The sequence below is a fragment of the Patiria miniata genome, unplaced genomic scaffold (genome assembly GCF_015706575.1).
Source record: "Patiria miniata isolate m_02_andy unplaced genomic scaffold, ASM1570657v1 HiC_scaffold_18, whole genome shotgun sequence".
NCBI lineage: Eukaryota > Metazoa > Echinodermata > Asteroidea > Valvatida > Asterinidae > Patiria > Patiria miniata.
Genome location: NW_024037056.1, coordinates 13,207,302 through 13,222,984, shown reverse-complemented (window position 1 = coordinate 13,222,984; position 15,683 = coordinate 13,207,302). Strand labels below are relative to the sequence as shown.

Genomic DNA, 15,683 nt, shown 5'->3' with positions numbered 1-15,683 from the left:
ATTAATTATTTCTGGTAATGAAACCAAGGATTCCTAAAAAGCGCCCAAGGCACTGTAGCTCGCAAGCCTGAAGAAACCTGTAGAGAGGAGACAATGAGAAGAAATTACAGTTTTAGATGTGGGAGGTAAACCCTGAGAAGAATATTCTGAGGAAAACCCACGGAATCAGGTAGGGACTGAAAACCCAATCCACCTGTTGGCCCAGGTGGGATTCGAACCCGGGTCACAGCGGTGGAAGGCGGGGAAAGTACCGCTAACCTGACTCCCCGTGTACATGACATGTAAAACAGTATCCATGACTATATCATAGGCCTATCAAAATCCCGCAGCCTCGGTTTAAAAACAATACAAGAAAATATAGGACCATGAACCACTGAGACAGGGTGCAACCCAGTAAATAGGCCAAAAATCTGTCCGCCAAGCTCATGAATAAAAGTTAAACAATGTACATGTACATTTGAATTATTCTATATTAGAGATTTCTGAGAGTCGTGGAAGAAGACATGTGACACTGTACCTCTGGCCTGGACTTGGGGCTTCCAATTCTGAGCATTTTGGATGCAATTGGGTCAAAAAGTGGCGCTATTTAGCCATGTTGTGGAGCGATCCATTTTCAAAATTGCTACACTTTTCCAGTTGAACAGGTCGTGTTACTGGACTTCTAACATTGATCAAACTTTGAAATGAACCATGTGCTTTAGTTTTTTCCCAACATTTTCAACAGTGTAACAATCACCTTACTTGGGCAAAGAAACAAATTAGTCTCGTTTCTTTATTTGCGTCATTTTTTTTTGTCATGGGCGGCTATGCAAGCAAGCTCCTGCCGACATGACAAACGCCCTATATGACACTCACCAGAGCCAAAAGTGCGGCTTAATATTTATCTTGATCAACCTTGATAGCTCTTGTCATTATCCTGAACACCACTCAGTGATTGATAAAAAAAACCTCGAAAGAGTTTCCTTTACTAAACCTTTCTCAGAATTTAGGATGAAATTGAATCAGTCTACTGATTAGAATTGTAGATTGGGATTCTTTTGATAATAAGGTAAGTCTTATGTGAAGATTACCCAAAGGTCATTGGCCGTATACTCTTCACATAATCAAGACCAAGGATATAAAGATGGAATTTTTGCGTCGGGGTGATATAAATCAAACTAGGTTTTGCCCTTCACCGACGTTTAAACACAGCATACTCAGTGTGTAACCTCCCGAGTGAAAGTTGGAAAAATCACTCGGGTGGGGCTCGAACCCACGACCTCCTGCCTTCTAGTGCAGACGTCTTACCACTCGACCACCGAGCTAACGGGATCGGTTGGCCGGTTCGAATCTGATGTACATAGCAGCGGGTACCGCATAAACTAATAAGATGGAATGTTTGCGTCCCGTAGAACGTTTCACGGATACCGCCATCTTTGCGATCACGTGGTAATCTTTGGAGGCATTTCATTGAAGATACGTCCCATCATGCACCGGGTATTGCCATGGCATATGATGGGACGTATTTTCAATGAAATGCCCGCAAGATTACCACGTGATCACAAAGATGGCGGTATCCGTGAAACGGTATGTGGGATCATTTGCAATAACCGGCTTGCGGAAAATTACCTGACATTGAGAAAAAAAACAATATTCGATTTACTTGGATTTCATTTCTTCCTTTATTCACTGGAACATTCTCAACATGTTTACTTCCATGAACTGTTTTTCGATAGGGTAACAATGAATCTTGTGCCAATGTACATGTATTTCTGTCCTAAGTCTACAATGCACACATTTTGTTTTCCAATTGAACTTTTAAACTAAACTCCCTTCATGTGTAAATAACTCAAGTGGAGATTTTATTTTACACAGTCACACAGTTTCACATAAGTTCTCAACTAGATGTCACTCTTGGACACCATTCAAACAAAATCAAGTGAACAAAATATCCAATTTTACTCATAGAGCAAAAACAATTAAATTATGGTCCCACATAGTGGTCACTTTCATAATTCGGTGTAAATACATGTATAACAGAAACTTAAAATTAAAAGAAGAGTGTTTTTATATGTACTGTACAATGGTATTTACACGGTTAATGAACTCCTTTTAAGCGAATAAAGTGTTCCATTTTTCGATATATTATTCCGAAACATATCTAAAGTGCTATTAAATTGTCATTCATACTTATTTTCCCTTAAGTGTATTCTCGAACGTTTAATGCGAACGAAAGTTACTACTTGCAGTCGATTTGATTGAATAAAAAAAAATGTAGAATGCCGATTCGGTTACCACTTCCCATAGACTAATGTGCATTTATCTTCCGCATTAATCCTTAAGTTAAAATCGTCGAAGCTTGTTGTGCACATGCGCAGTTGGAATACCGATGTGGCTTATACCAGAATTCGGTATCACAATTCTGTAATCATAATTAACTCAAACTCTTCAATATTGCGCGTAGTGGATAAGGAATGTTTTTTTTTAAATGAGCTCCTTAGACACGGTCTTATTTTTCAATGAATTGTCAACCTGTAAACCTGAGTGAAAAACACATACCAAAATGGAAAGGGTAACTTAAATCTAAATGCTAAAATATTACTGTAGAACCCTGTTAGTTACTGGTTAGTCTGGTTCCCTGACATGACGATCACCTGAAGCTTTATTTTTAGTAGATCGCAGGTCAGGTAATTGTCCAAGTACCATCTGTTGTTCAACAGAGCCCTCTCTGTAAACAATGTCTGATATAATATGAACATACCAATTTTATGCGACCCTACGCGCCAGCCAATTGGAGTCAACTTTAGAAATTGTGACGCCGTTTTGATCATCAATGTCGACTAAGCTGTTGATTGGTCAATTTGGCTGCCATGTTTTTGTAACACAACATGGGGGTTACCGAAGACCCGATAGAAGAGGCCCGTTGAATGGTCAGAATCTGGAGGTCAAGACGCAGTCTTGTTTTGCATAATTAATCGCCGAATGTGCTCGCATATCATAGACCCTTGCTGTGTACAGTGGCGCCTACCTGACCTCAAATCGTTTGGTATAGACCTTTATTATGCTGTCACCATTTTAGTCATGTTCCCTGTATCCAATAATTTTTTTGGGGGGTGCAAAAAGGAACCAGACTATTTTCCCTTCCAGCCTCGCTTTGGTTTCATTGATTTGAATGGGGGAAAAGCACGATGGCCGCAACATGATAATGGTATATTGGTGTCAGACTAGCCTATTTTGTCTTATTAGATATCGTCAATCCTCTTTTGTAAACCTCAAGTGGATATGACAACCGAAAAAAATATATGTGCGCTATAAAATGACCTTGCGGATATTAAAAGTTGCAATGAACATGACTTGAAAACATAAAATCTAGGTTTTACATTTAAATGCCAGCACAGCAAGATTTCTTGTTATACAATTGGCCAAATCGGGTCATTCTGCATATGGAAGGACAGCGAAGCTCGTCCATGAGACCGAGTTAAATAAATACGAGTATCACAAAATAAATAGCACCTGGTGTGTAGAAAATATGCCACTAAGAGGACCAATGCAAGTCTAGGTTAACCAAATGCCTGAGCTTCTCATTGTACGGTCTGTAAAAGTCGCGCAGCTTCTGCAAGGTGTCTTCTCGCACCTCTGGATGAGGGCGCCCTTTAGCCGGGGACATACAGTTTTGGGGAATGGGCTTATTCATGCAGAAGAATCCCTTCTGGACGTCGTAGTAGAAATGGTCGCGTGTGAAGTAATCCCTGATGCCTAGAAACTGCTCCACGAGCTTGACGGCCGGATAAGGGTCCTTGATGAACGTCTCGCCGTCTATCGCGAGAATCTGTGCCGGTTTGAAGTACTTGAGGTATCTTTGTATTTCCTGGACGTAGATCCCTTTCGATATCAGCTGACTGTCTGCCTTGACGCGTCCAGTGGAGTCTATCACAGACTCCTCGAAGGTATGGTTGATCTCGTAACGGGTGGAGTAGTTACATCCTTCGGGTATGGTGATGTCCCTAAGCATCGACGTCTGAGTGAAGGTTAGTGGTTTCATCTGGCAGCGCTTGGCAATGGTGACCTGCATATGCACGAAGTCTGAAACTGCCCTGTCAACGGGATCCCGCATGATGATAATGAGTTTGATATTTGGGAGGACTTTCTTGATCATACCGGGGACCTTCGGGTAGTGTGAGTAAGCCGGGGTTTTCTCCATCGAGATCTGGTCGGGAGTGGAATGGATCATTCTACTGCGGTAGTACGCCATTCCCTTCGCCCTCTCTTCAGGGGATGTGAAGAACTTCAACTCTTTCTGAGTGAAGGCTATGTCTGGGTGATAACTCAAGAAGTTCTTGAGAGTGGTGGTTCCACCCTTTTTCACGCCGAAGATCATGGCGTCGGGAAGTCTCTGACGGCAGCCCCGCTCCTTGAGCTCCGTCTCGTTGAGTGCTTTCAAAATATCATGATCAATGGTCGTGTAGCGATAGCAACACCTCTCGCATATGTCATAATAGACAGCTTGAGTTGTGCCTGGAGGAGATATAAAACTCTCCGTAGTCTGGTATCGAGTGGCCACACTAACTTTTCGTCGGAAGGGTACTCTGTTTGTGGACATTTTTTGAAGATCCTGAATCGATTCCACTACAGGCATCGACTGTTTACTATCTGCAAAAAGCGCGCCCTTTCTTTGGATTGCTAGTTTAGTGACTGTATTAATAGCGCCATCTATTGATGGCACCTGCCTTGTTCCTGGATACAGGGCGCCCTCTAAGTCATTATATTTGTTCCTTGGCACTGATTTAACATCATGCATGACGCCCTCTGTGCCCAGATCCTGTTTGATTGGAAGGTTCAACGCACTTACTGGAGCCGAAGGTTCGGTTTCTGTGTTGACAGCGCCCTCCCTCGAGGGTGCTTCACCATTTGAAGCGCCCTCAAGATATAAATCAGGATCAGGGATTGCCTTGAAATGATCGTCCATACTGTCCAGTCGGTCATCCGACCTAACCATGTTGTAGCCTCCATCACTGTGACTAACTTTGTCTAGGCTCTGCACTGCTCTGTCATTCCCAGTATCCTCTACATTAGAAGTCTCGTACCGGGCACCAGGGTCGAACCACTTGTGTATCTTATACATTCTCGTCTGGTTTTGGCCTCTCAGCATGATCACCGAGAATGATACAGCCAGTACCACGAGGCAAAACGAGAAGACCCTTTTCCGCGAACGGAAGAAACCCTTGTTGGTTGTTGAACCAGTGTCATCCATTTTGTGTCTTGTTCCCGCCTCTGTGGTCAAAATCCTTTCCTTTATACCCTGCAGCGTTCTATTCACAAAATTGCTCACAGATCACGCACAAGTGAGGAGTGGATCCATGTCACATTTTACACACGATATTGAGATCTGAATGTAGGGATTCCGGATTGGAAGTCTCCAAGGGTTCTGACATTCATGTAGCAATCTTAGCTCCAGTCTGTTCACCAAGTCATCAATTATTCTCTCATTCCCCAGATCTCGGTTAAACTTGGACGATCGTTTCCTCCATCGATGATAAGTGGATTCCCAGGCAAAAGAACAATTCACCGGCACAGCCCTCGGCTTTCCATCTATGACTGGTCGACTGAGCTCAATTTCCTGTATGATGTAAGAGGGAGAAAGGAATACGGGAAGGAAAGATGGGAAAGGCAGGAATGGAAAAGGGAGGAAGGAACAAAACACAGAAAAAAATCTGTAAGTTGCACGGCAGAATTCTGTAGGATTATAAAGGGACCAGGACTCATAGTCATGGATCTTTCCCATTTACAAGTGTTCAACACCACAGTGTTGTGGTTGAGAACATTTCCACTGAGTACAAGTATTTAGCCATGAGTACGAGTGTGTGTGTGTTAGTACTTTGTCATGAGTACTAGTGCCGAGTACTTTGCAATGAGTACATTTATGAGTACGAGTACTTTGCAACGAGTACGAGCACTGTGCCATAAGTACAATTAATGTGCCATACGAGTACGAGTATGAGTATGAGTACTTCGTCATGAGTACGAGTACAAGGTATTTTTCCCATGAGTACGAGTACAAGTACTTTGCCATGAGTACGAGTATGAATATGAGTACTTTGTCATGAGTACGAGTACTTTGCCATGAGTACTAGTAGGAGTATGAGCACTTTGTCATAAACATGAGTACGAGTACGAGTAAGGCAAGTTTTTCCATGAGTACGAGTACAAGTACTTTGGTATGAGTACGAGTACTTTGTCATGAGTATGAGTACGAGTAAATACAAGGCAATTTTTTGCATGAGTACAAGTACGAGTGCTTTGCCATGAGAACGAGTACTTTACAAGGCAATTGTGTCCATGGGTACGAGTACAAGTACCAAAAAAATGTACTTGAGAAATAGTACGAGTACTTTTCGCAAGTCGGAGCTCTATGCCGGGGTCGAAATTACTCTAATATTTCGACACATCTTTACACATAAAAATGGGTAATACCTGTACATAACATACACAACTCCTTTAAGAGTAAAAATAACATGCACCAAAAGATGCTCGAAGTGTGTAACAACGGTAGCTGCTGTAGCTTAGATATCTAGGCTAACATGGGAGGAAAAGACTTTCGGATTTTTAAAAGGGAAAAATGTTCCAAATGAACGCGACCTTTGAAAATTAGGCTTGTAAGGGGAAGTGTTATTTCCGAACATGGCGCAAAAATAAAGATCACGGTGAGCCGAGGGATTTTGGGCTGTGTTGATAAGAATGGCGTGGAATTGACTTAACTTGAAAAATGAATGTAGAAAGTCTTATTTAACCAAGAACAAACCATGTTGTGATTGTTTTGTGGTCCCATTAGGTCTGTCCTATAGTCCTCTTTGTTCCTCAGTGACTGACTATAAATAGGCCATATCCAAATTACTTGCATGATGAACTAAGCTGTAATTTGATGGGTGTCTCAAACACCTTTGTAGATTTGTGAGTATTTTTTAATAATGTTGGAAAGTACACGTAATTATCACTGAAGTCTATGAGAGTCGATTTGCAGGTCTGCACCCTAAAACCCAAAGCATGTTAATCATTCATGCTCCATGGCTCAGTTTCGATATCCTTCATTGTGCCTCGCAGCTCCGGGGTCAAAATGCACCGGCGGCAACATTCCGCTCGTGATTTATTAATGACAAAGTGCAACAGTTCGAGTGTAGCCTCGATTCGAGGGTCTTGTAAACCGTTAGGAAGTCTTAAGATCTCGAAACCTACGCGAGACAAGCGAACGTGTACCAATCGCAGGCTTGTGCTGCGTCCCAATAGAGTTTATTGGCAGCTCTGCAACCGATGATGCAATGCGTGGTATATACAATGTACAATATTTGCAAACATCAAAAAACACAACTACCAAATCTCCGTGAAATACCTTACTGGACTGTAAGTGAATAATAGTCTCAGGCATCCTGTGAAATTTTGGCACCTGGTGTGCACATGTGCTGCCATTTTCAAGAAAAGTGAAGTGTTTGTATTAATTTCCAAACATTGTTGGGAAAGGCTGACTCCCCCCCCCCAAATGCTACCCCCTATTTACCAAATTTAGTTGGTCCACATTTTGCTTGCATTCGGTTACATATCGGTGAACGGGTGCAAGCCAGCTAGTCTGATTCCCTGACCTGACAATTCCCCGACATCCATAAATTGCTCCGTTTCTTTGAAGTAGGATCAGGGAACCAGACTACAGGAACGGCATTTATTTATTTCTTTTTTTCAGCATCTATATGAACACAAAACTTTAAACAGGTCAGTGTAACAATATTTGCTATAAAATAATAACCCAAATCCGCCCATTCCAGGAAATTACAGCAAAAGCAAATAATAATTATTACCTTTAAAAGCCGTATTCGCACTGGACGTATATTTCGGGGAGATTTTTACCATGACGATGGTGCAAGCTTCAAGGGGTAAACTCTTGTATACTTAAGTGTATTCCGCAATGTCAGTATACAGAAACACAGGAAATACTGAAGAAAATCTCATTGTTTACACAAAGTTCCCACAATAGTCTTTCACTTCCGGTCTATAGCATAGACAATAGACTCTTCCACGGGAACACCCTCCATCAAAACAGACGGGCGATACTTTTGAATGAATGAACCAAAACCGATGCTATGAAACAATTGACGTAGGCCCCTAAATAAAGTACAACCGTTGCTTCACGATCGCGCATAGAAATTTGCCAACCACGTGGGTGACGGTTGGTATGGCAATCGATTTTGACAATTCAGCTATAATTCGTGCGGGGCGCCTCGGGACAAACCTGAAACGGTTGACCTCATTCGATAGGTGGCGGGCTCTTTATATCCCACGTGGCTTTTAAAGGGGCACGACCTTCGTTAGAAATTGAGCCGCTGTCAGATTTGATATAAGAGCGCAACAACTGTTTTGATCGTCTGATAAACCATGGAGGAAGGAACACAAACCGTGGATAAACATTGTATTCTCTCAAATCTTGTGTATGATATAAGTTTCTGGGTCTTTACACATGCCTCGAATATCCAATAAAGACATTAATTAATGAATAAAAAGTCACTCTAATTAAAAAGTAATCAAACGCTATCTTGGTGAAATATGCACTGATCACAATATTGTAAGACACACACTATAACTTTCAAGGGCATGTAATGTAATTTGTTTCATGCTATCCTTGAAAATATACTTCTGTGTCCATTTTCCTTTTGCCATTTTCAAGGGTATTTTTGTGCCTTCGTGCTTTTTACGCTAATGCGAATTTGCATATTCATGAGCAAAACTGTGATGTCATTCCGGGCAGACACCTCAATGTTGCAACCATTTCAGCACAAATAGTTGCTATATAGAATATTGGATATTTTGCTATCATAAAGTTTCTTTTATTACAATCAAGTTTTGATATGTCATGGCATTTTGACAGTTTCATTTTTGAAAATGTTTGCAACTTTGGGGTCAATGAAATGAATTTTTCTGAAGAAAATATTTTGTGCAACTTTCTACTCTTAAAAATGTATAAAAACTATTTGACATCCCTTTTTGGTTTATTTTTAAATTATTGTAAACTCAAAGTGCACTTCTTTAAACACTTACAAACATGATGTCATTTCAGGAAGACACTGTTCAGTTTAGGGGTTTCTGTTCAAAATGTTTGCTCATTGGCTTACTGCCATGTACTGACACAACAACGAATCACCACAAAAAAGAAAATTTTCGACAGCAAAATATCCTAAATTCTGACAACTTTTGGTGCTGAAATAAATGTAACATTGGGGGTTTCAGTTTGCCTGAAATGACATCCCACTTTTGCTCATGAATATGAACATTTACATTAGCATAAAAAACTCAAAAAAGCATAAAAAATCCTTGAAAATGGCAACATAAACTTGAAAATAAGGTTAAATGGGACACAAAGGTTCATTGAATAGTCCCTTTAAGCTTCCCTGTGAAGGCTTTGACCTTCAAATGGTTTGCCCATTTTTTTACACACAGTGCGAAGCCCCAGTTGAGCCCAGCATGCGCACAAGCACTCCTGGTATGGTCAGCCGTGCTGCCGTAGCTTGTGAGGTCAACACATGACCCCCCCCCCCCCCTCACCGGTGACCTTTTCGAAAGTGCCCGAAAACTGAACCCTATATCCGTACCGTTGCTTCGTTGGAACAAACACAACAGCCGCGTGGTAAGACGAAACCCCTGAACGGAACTTGTAGATCAGGTTTCTATTTAGGCAGCCATGTTTAGGATCAACGAACGAGGTCAACTTTTTGGTGGACTTTTGGGGTCCACTGTACTAATTCAAGCCCCATTGAAAACAGTGTAAAATCAACAAAGTTCAGGGCCAAATAACATGCAAGCCAGCATCACTGGGGTTTCTCAAACAAAATTTAACTTATTGTCTTGTCTTTCATCTTTTCATTTCTTTTCAATTTTAGTTACAATAGCCAATCACATTTTTAAATGTTCACACCCAAACAAAATCACCTCCCGAAAAGTGATAGTTCCCAAGCCATTGTAGCCATTTTACAAGTGGCATCCTTCCACTTTCACAGGCAAATAGGACCCATTTTTCAACCGTAATTTTAGCAAGCCTGCCCTCAGATGGAAGCCCCAAAACCAGGGAGTTGATCCTTGGGTATATTTACACAATTCCACCGTTTCTAAAGCCAAACGGTCTCCGTTTTCAAAAGATATTGTGAGGGCACTTTTTATGCTTATGACTCGCGTAGAAATTCTCACTTAAATTAGTTCAGTGCACCCTTTTGGCCAAGTTTAAGGGGTCGATGAACGATGATCAATATCTTCAGGTGAACAGTAAAGCGGATGTTACATCATGACAACAGAGCGAAAAACAATTTAACATCTTTTTTTAGAAGAAAAACAGAGAACACAGACTCAAACTGTATTTTTTTTTTAATTACTAAATAAGGTTCAAACTTGGCCCCATGCATTTTGAGGAACCTGTTATAGATAATTCAACCTTACTTGACCAATATACATGACCTTACACATTAAAAGATCGTAGCCAACACCTCCATGGGATGTTGAATGAAATAAGTTTCTACTGAGTTTCCTACTTTTCTTCACATTAAATGTCAGCTTGTCAGAAATTTGGCTAATACGTCACGCGACCGTATTAACGCTAGGCACGATTTCATTCAACGTCACTCAGCAATTCTTGAAGCTTTCTTGCTACACGACCGAACACTCTCGTTTCCTATTTCGTCTGCTTCACTTTCCTCGAACAATCACAATTAGGCTACAATAATGCAACAGACGTAACTTGGTCAACCCATACGTAAATGTTTGGACCATTTCGAAAAAGTCGATGACTTGTGTAGATACGGAATGAAAACTTATGTTGCAATATGGCGGTGAAAAGTCAGTCCAGATTTCGCAAAAGACAGAACACTAACTGACAACAAACTGAGCAGCTTGAGCATTTCACGTATATCCATCGACCTTGCGGCTTCCCGTTCTACGAAACCTATTACTCAGCCACAGCTCTGATGAACGACTGTCATCAGTCCCAAGGTTGGACACGTAGATTTTACATCAAAATTATTACGAGACCAAAATCTACAAGCTGTTTTGGATGGCATCATGTCATTTCCACGCAGTGGCGCCACTTGGGCCGGCCTGGGAAATTCAATTTACATGGAATTTATGATATCTTTTCTGAACTTGTAAGGCAGGCTCGTAGTTCCTTTTATGGTGTTTTTCACATGAGCGCCAGTGCGGTTGTTTCAGTTATTAGACTTCATGTATTTTCTTTACGCCAAGACTAAATTTGTATAGTGTAACCGAGTCGATCAGTAACAGGACACCAACAAATCACCATTCAAGTCACAAAGTGTTACTGTCACTGTTCATCCCCTGTTACTAACGACCTGATTTGACTTGTGATTTGACTTTTGATTTGACTTGTGAAGTTGTGATTTAACTTGTGATTGGACTTGTGATTGGACTTGTGATTGGACTTGTGATTTAACTTGTGATTTGACTTGTGATTTGACTTGTGATTTAACTTGTGATTTAACTTGTGATTTGACTGTCATTTACTTGTGATTTGACTTGTGATTTGACTTGTGATTTGATTTGTGATTTAAGTTGTCATTGAACTTGTGATTTGACATGTCATTTGACTTGTGATTTGACTTATGATTTGATGTGTGATTTAAGTTGTCATTTGACTTGTGATTTAACTTGTCATTTGACAAATGGTTAACTTGAGATCGACTCGATGAGAAATGAACGCTTGTGATTTGACAAATGGTTAAAGACCCAGTAGAATTAAGAGATTGACTCGATGAGAAATGAACGCTATACCTGTAAAATCGCTCATAATTTTCAAATAAACTCACAAAGGAGACTGGCATAGTGGATAAGTTATCTGGTGAACAGAACTGATTACAGCGGGAGGTGAACCCGTGACCTTTGGCACATCAAGCCAGTGCACAACCAACTGGTTTTCTGGCTTAAAGTTTGCGGTTTGCCAGACTACCCTGGCGGCAAATTGGTAGACCGCAAAAAACGGCTAGATTAACAGCCGAGTTAATAGGAGTGGTAGGGCGTTCCACGGGTCACGGGTTCATGTCCCACTCCGGTGATTGTTCACTGTCAAAAAAGTACTCAAAAACAATGAGACACATTTGAATTAACGACAAACAAAAGTTGTGCTGACTGCTAGCTGAGCAGTATTCAGTGCAACTCCTTTCTGTGGGCGTGTTATGGACAACGCAAATGTTAAAGGAAGCATCAGATCACATGCGGTATAGGTATGCAATCTCGATTGCTATACGTTTCGTGGCCTTCAAACCTGTCGCGTCAGCTTGAAAATCGTTCACGTTATGCGAAACCTGACCGCAATGCAAACTTTGAAAAACCATCCCTCTGAAAGTGTTTGTCATCTGGCGTTCTGAATTTGAAAATGATTACATTTCAAGACTTTCCCATAATGAGGAGTATTTGACTTCTGACCCCGATGACGAAAAGCCTCCCCTTTGACAGATCCTAGAAGTGATGGGCTTAAGCTTAAAAACCTCATCGATTCAACGAGCTAAGGTCAAGTTCATGTAGGCCTAGGCTATAATCCGTATTGACGAGCGTACACACATTAAATCCTCATTGCATCAAGGACACCAGTATTATGATGACATAAAAGCATCGTAACACGCAGGAAACACGATCTATAATAACTTCTAAACGGGACCGATGAGCAATGGTTAAGGCCCAGAAGTACCACCACAGAGAGCAAGGATCTGCTCTATGGAGCCACAGAGTTACAAGTAGAAACAATTAGAAACAATTAGGTCAGTGGTACAAAGTTTGGAATTGTAAATCCGGACATTGACATTAAATGCCAACGGATGATCTTGTCTGTTTTACTTGTAACACAAGCTAATAACTGCAAGTTCCTTTCAAAATAGAACTTCTAATCTCTTCTTAGCACCATGCACGCATCTAAATATACACTCAGGCAACTTTGGTGGAAAACCTTTTATATTTAGAAACTTAAGGCTGACTTTACTTGCAAAATTGACTGACACGATATATCCATCAATCAATCAAGCTATTCAGGTTGTTTCATACTTCCCAGACGAAAAGGGCAGAAAAACCCTGATATAAATCATTCCCCTAGGTTCATGTCTATATTCGGTTAATTTTTGTCTTTTACAAATTCGTCGTTAAAGTAAGACTTGGTGTCTCGTCACTTGCATGTAGCAAAAATGACTGAAAGTACGAATGGAGACACTTTTTGGCCTGTAAAACACAACTTCATTAGTCATCATACATGTACTACGTGTATCTATGTATTAACAGTGTCCATCCAGGCCGCTCATCACGAGGGTATAACCTAAAAGTGAATAAAGCTAATCTATACATGTACATGTATTACTAAACCAGTCACGACACAAGGAAATGTAGACGGCATACGTAAGAACATTGTACGTCGTCGTCAGCCGTATGCATTAAAGTTTGCTTGAAATGGAAATATGATGGATTTCACATACTCATATATTGATTTGAATATTAATTCGAAATCTCAACAAATCAAAGTGATAATGCATCGAATACTAGGGAAAATTTGATAATTGAGTGTCTGTATCAAGAGGTCGCAAAGCAGTGCCGCGAGTTATGCTTTCTGATTCGAATGGTAAAATCAATAGAATCTTGTTATTTTATGGCAAATATACAAATGGTCTTTAATGCAAACTTTGCTTGGATTTTTTTTAATGAGATGTATCGGCGACCTTAAAGTACAAGCGCAATTGAACAACTACGCTTCTAATATTTTATTTTTCTTGAGATGCACTAGCGGTCACCATTAAACTATCTATAGCCAAAATGACATTTCGGGTGCACGAAGAATTGTGAGACATTATTTTGTTTGACAATTTAGAGAAAAACATACCAGTGAGCTGTAAGCTGGTTGTCTACTACTGGACTAAGACAGCGTGACGTTTGTTGTTCATAAGTAAATATCCACTGTCTGACTGTGATTCATTGAATGATTGAAACCTCGATTTGGCTAGTAATATAACTTCCTGTATACAAAATCATGGAGGAATTTACCAGTGCTTGCTAATGCTATACATCCTGGGTAAACTTATTGTTTTATGCTGAAGTAATTTGTGTTGTTGAAATGAATTTACTGTTGACATGACTGATTGAAGGGGCCATGAAAAGAATTTCTCACAAAATCCAAATTTGTGCAAATACCTTTGATTTTAGTTTTTACCACGGTGAAGCGGTCAAAGGATATGACACGACATGAACTTAGAAGGAGAACTCGTTTTGTTGTTATTTTCACAGGTTTGTTTGGCCATGATTTAACTTGTTTATCTGTTTATGGGCACACAAGCTTGAACCAATTGACCAAGGAACCTCGGTTCCCCCATTTGGTTCAGGTTCTATTTTCGTCTTCTCATACCTTCATGCATGACCAGAACGGGGGAAAATCACATGGAACCTGTTAGTGTTAAACGTGTCCAAAATGGCCGCCATGGGGCAACCGGCTGAACGTATAACAGCATTAGTCACTTCATGTACAGGTATCTGGTACTAGTACTACTACTAGTACAGCATGACGCTATAGCTGTAGCTCCATGGTCATGATGGTGCTAGTAAACAATGGGTTAACAAGCTCCCGCATAAATGAACAACGATAATGACTGTTTAGCAATTTGGAAAGACCTTTCTTGACATAATATACAACAAAAACTCTTACCTTGAAGTTTGACTAATTTGCCTCAAACTTGGCACTGCTATTCTAATCGCCTGGTCAATCTGCCATACAACCGAATCTTGCCTGTTGTCCACTGTTGCCAACCTTTACACGATGTTTACTTGCTTCATACTGTCATGACAGTATAAGCACTCAGACAAGACTGGAACTTGGAACCAATTCAATAATGCAACGTACTGTGCAGAGCGCTTAAACAACGCCACGGTAACGTTACCACTGCATGAACATTTCAAGAGAATTGTGCCGACTCGAAACAAAAGCTAGGTAAACAGTTACCCTCCGTGTACTACACAAATGACCAGGCAGCTCTCATGTCGAAACCAGGAACCATTTGCCACATGTACACTGCACTATCAACAATCAATCTTGGTCAAATAACTTCAGGCTTGGGAAATCTCGCATCGGAGAGTGTGTACAGTGTACATTACTCGCGATCATAACTTCAAGTATGGTACGCTGAAGGTCATGCGGCGTCAAAGCGTCCGGCTTCGCGGTGTGTCATTAAAGGGGCTCCGTACATCCAAGCGGATGTTGCGGTGCCACATTGGGTTAGCCGAAACACCCATAATTACTTGTTAAAAAGTGTTCTCAAAATGTGTACGGATATCACGAGTGTGTCAGTAATGAAGCCTCTAAACACCAACATGAGTTGGTCATTGTTAGACACGCACGAGGCAGCTGCACTAATCCTTTAAGCCAACACTCTTATTTTGTACTTCCTCCCATGATTCAGTGCGGCAAATCAACAACTTCCGGCGCTTTGATTACACTGCAAACACAATGCTATTGTTAGAAGCGTGATGTGAGTACACACTACACACCCGGAAAGAAGACAAGTTTTGTTTTTTAGTTAACTTTGGATGAAGTCTATTTTGAGCACTTTTGTTGCTTCTAACGAAAACACGCTCGAAATGTGTACCGTGATAGTGCCATCAAACATCAGGTTTTTCACCCTAGTGACCCAATTTTCCAG

At 40.8% G+C, this 15,683-nt stretch overlaps 1 protein-coding gene and 1 non-coding gene across 2 annotated transcripts; both read right to left on the bottom strand.

Moving 5' to 3' along the window:
- Positions 1–1,231: 1,231 nt before the first annotated feature.
- On the bottom strand, positions 1,232–1,304 carry Trnal-uag. Its single transcript has one exon. It is a non-coding gene; the product is annotated as a tRNA-Leu (tRNA).
- A 1,611-nt stretch (positions 1,305–2,915) lies between these two features.
- Positions 2,916–15,393, bottom strand: LOC119724679. Its single transcript, XM_038195835.1, has 2 exons — positions 14,693–15,393; positions 2,916–5,596 (listed from the first exon to the last, which is right to left on the bottom strand). The coding sequence occupies exon 2, from the start codon at positions 5,228–5,230 to the stop codon at positions 3,515–3,517; it is 1,716 nt and encodes a 571-aa protein (XP_038051763.1). The 5' UTR covers positions 5,231–5,596; positions 14,693–15,393; the 3' UTR covers positions 2,916–3,514.
- Between the last annotated feature and the right edge of the window lie 290 nt (positions 15,394–15,683).

What these genes read in the sequence shown, in the direction of transcription:
- LOC119724679 (XM_038195835.1), bottom strand. Translation starts at nt 5,230, where the DNA reads ATGGATGACACTGGTTCAACAACCAACAAGGGTTTCTTCCGTTCGCGG.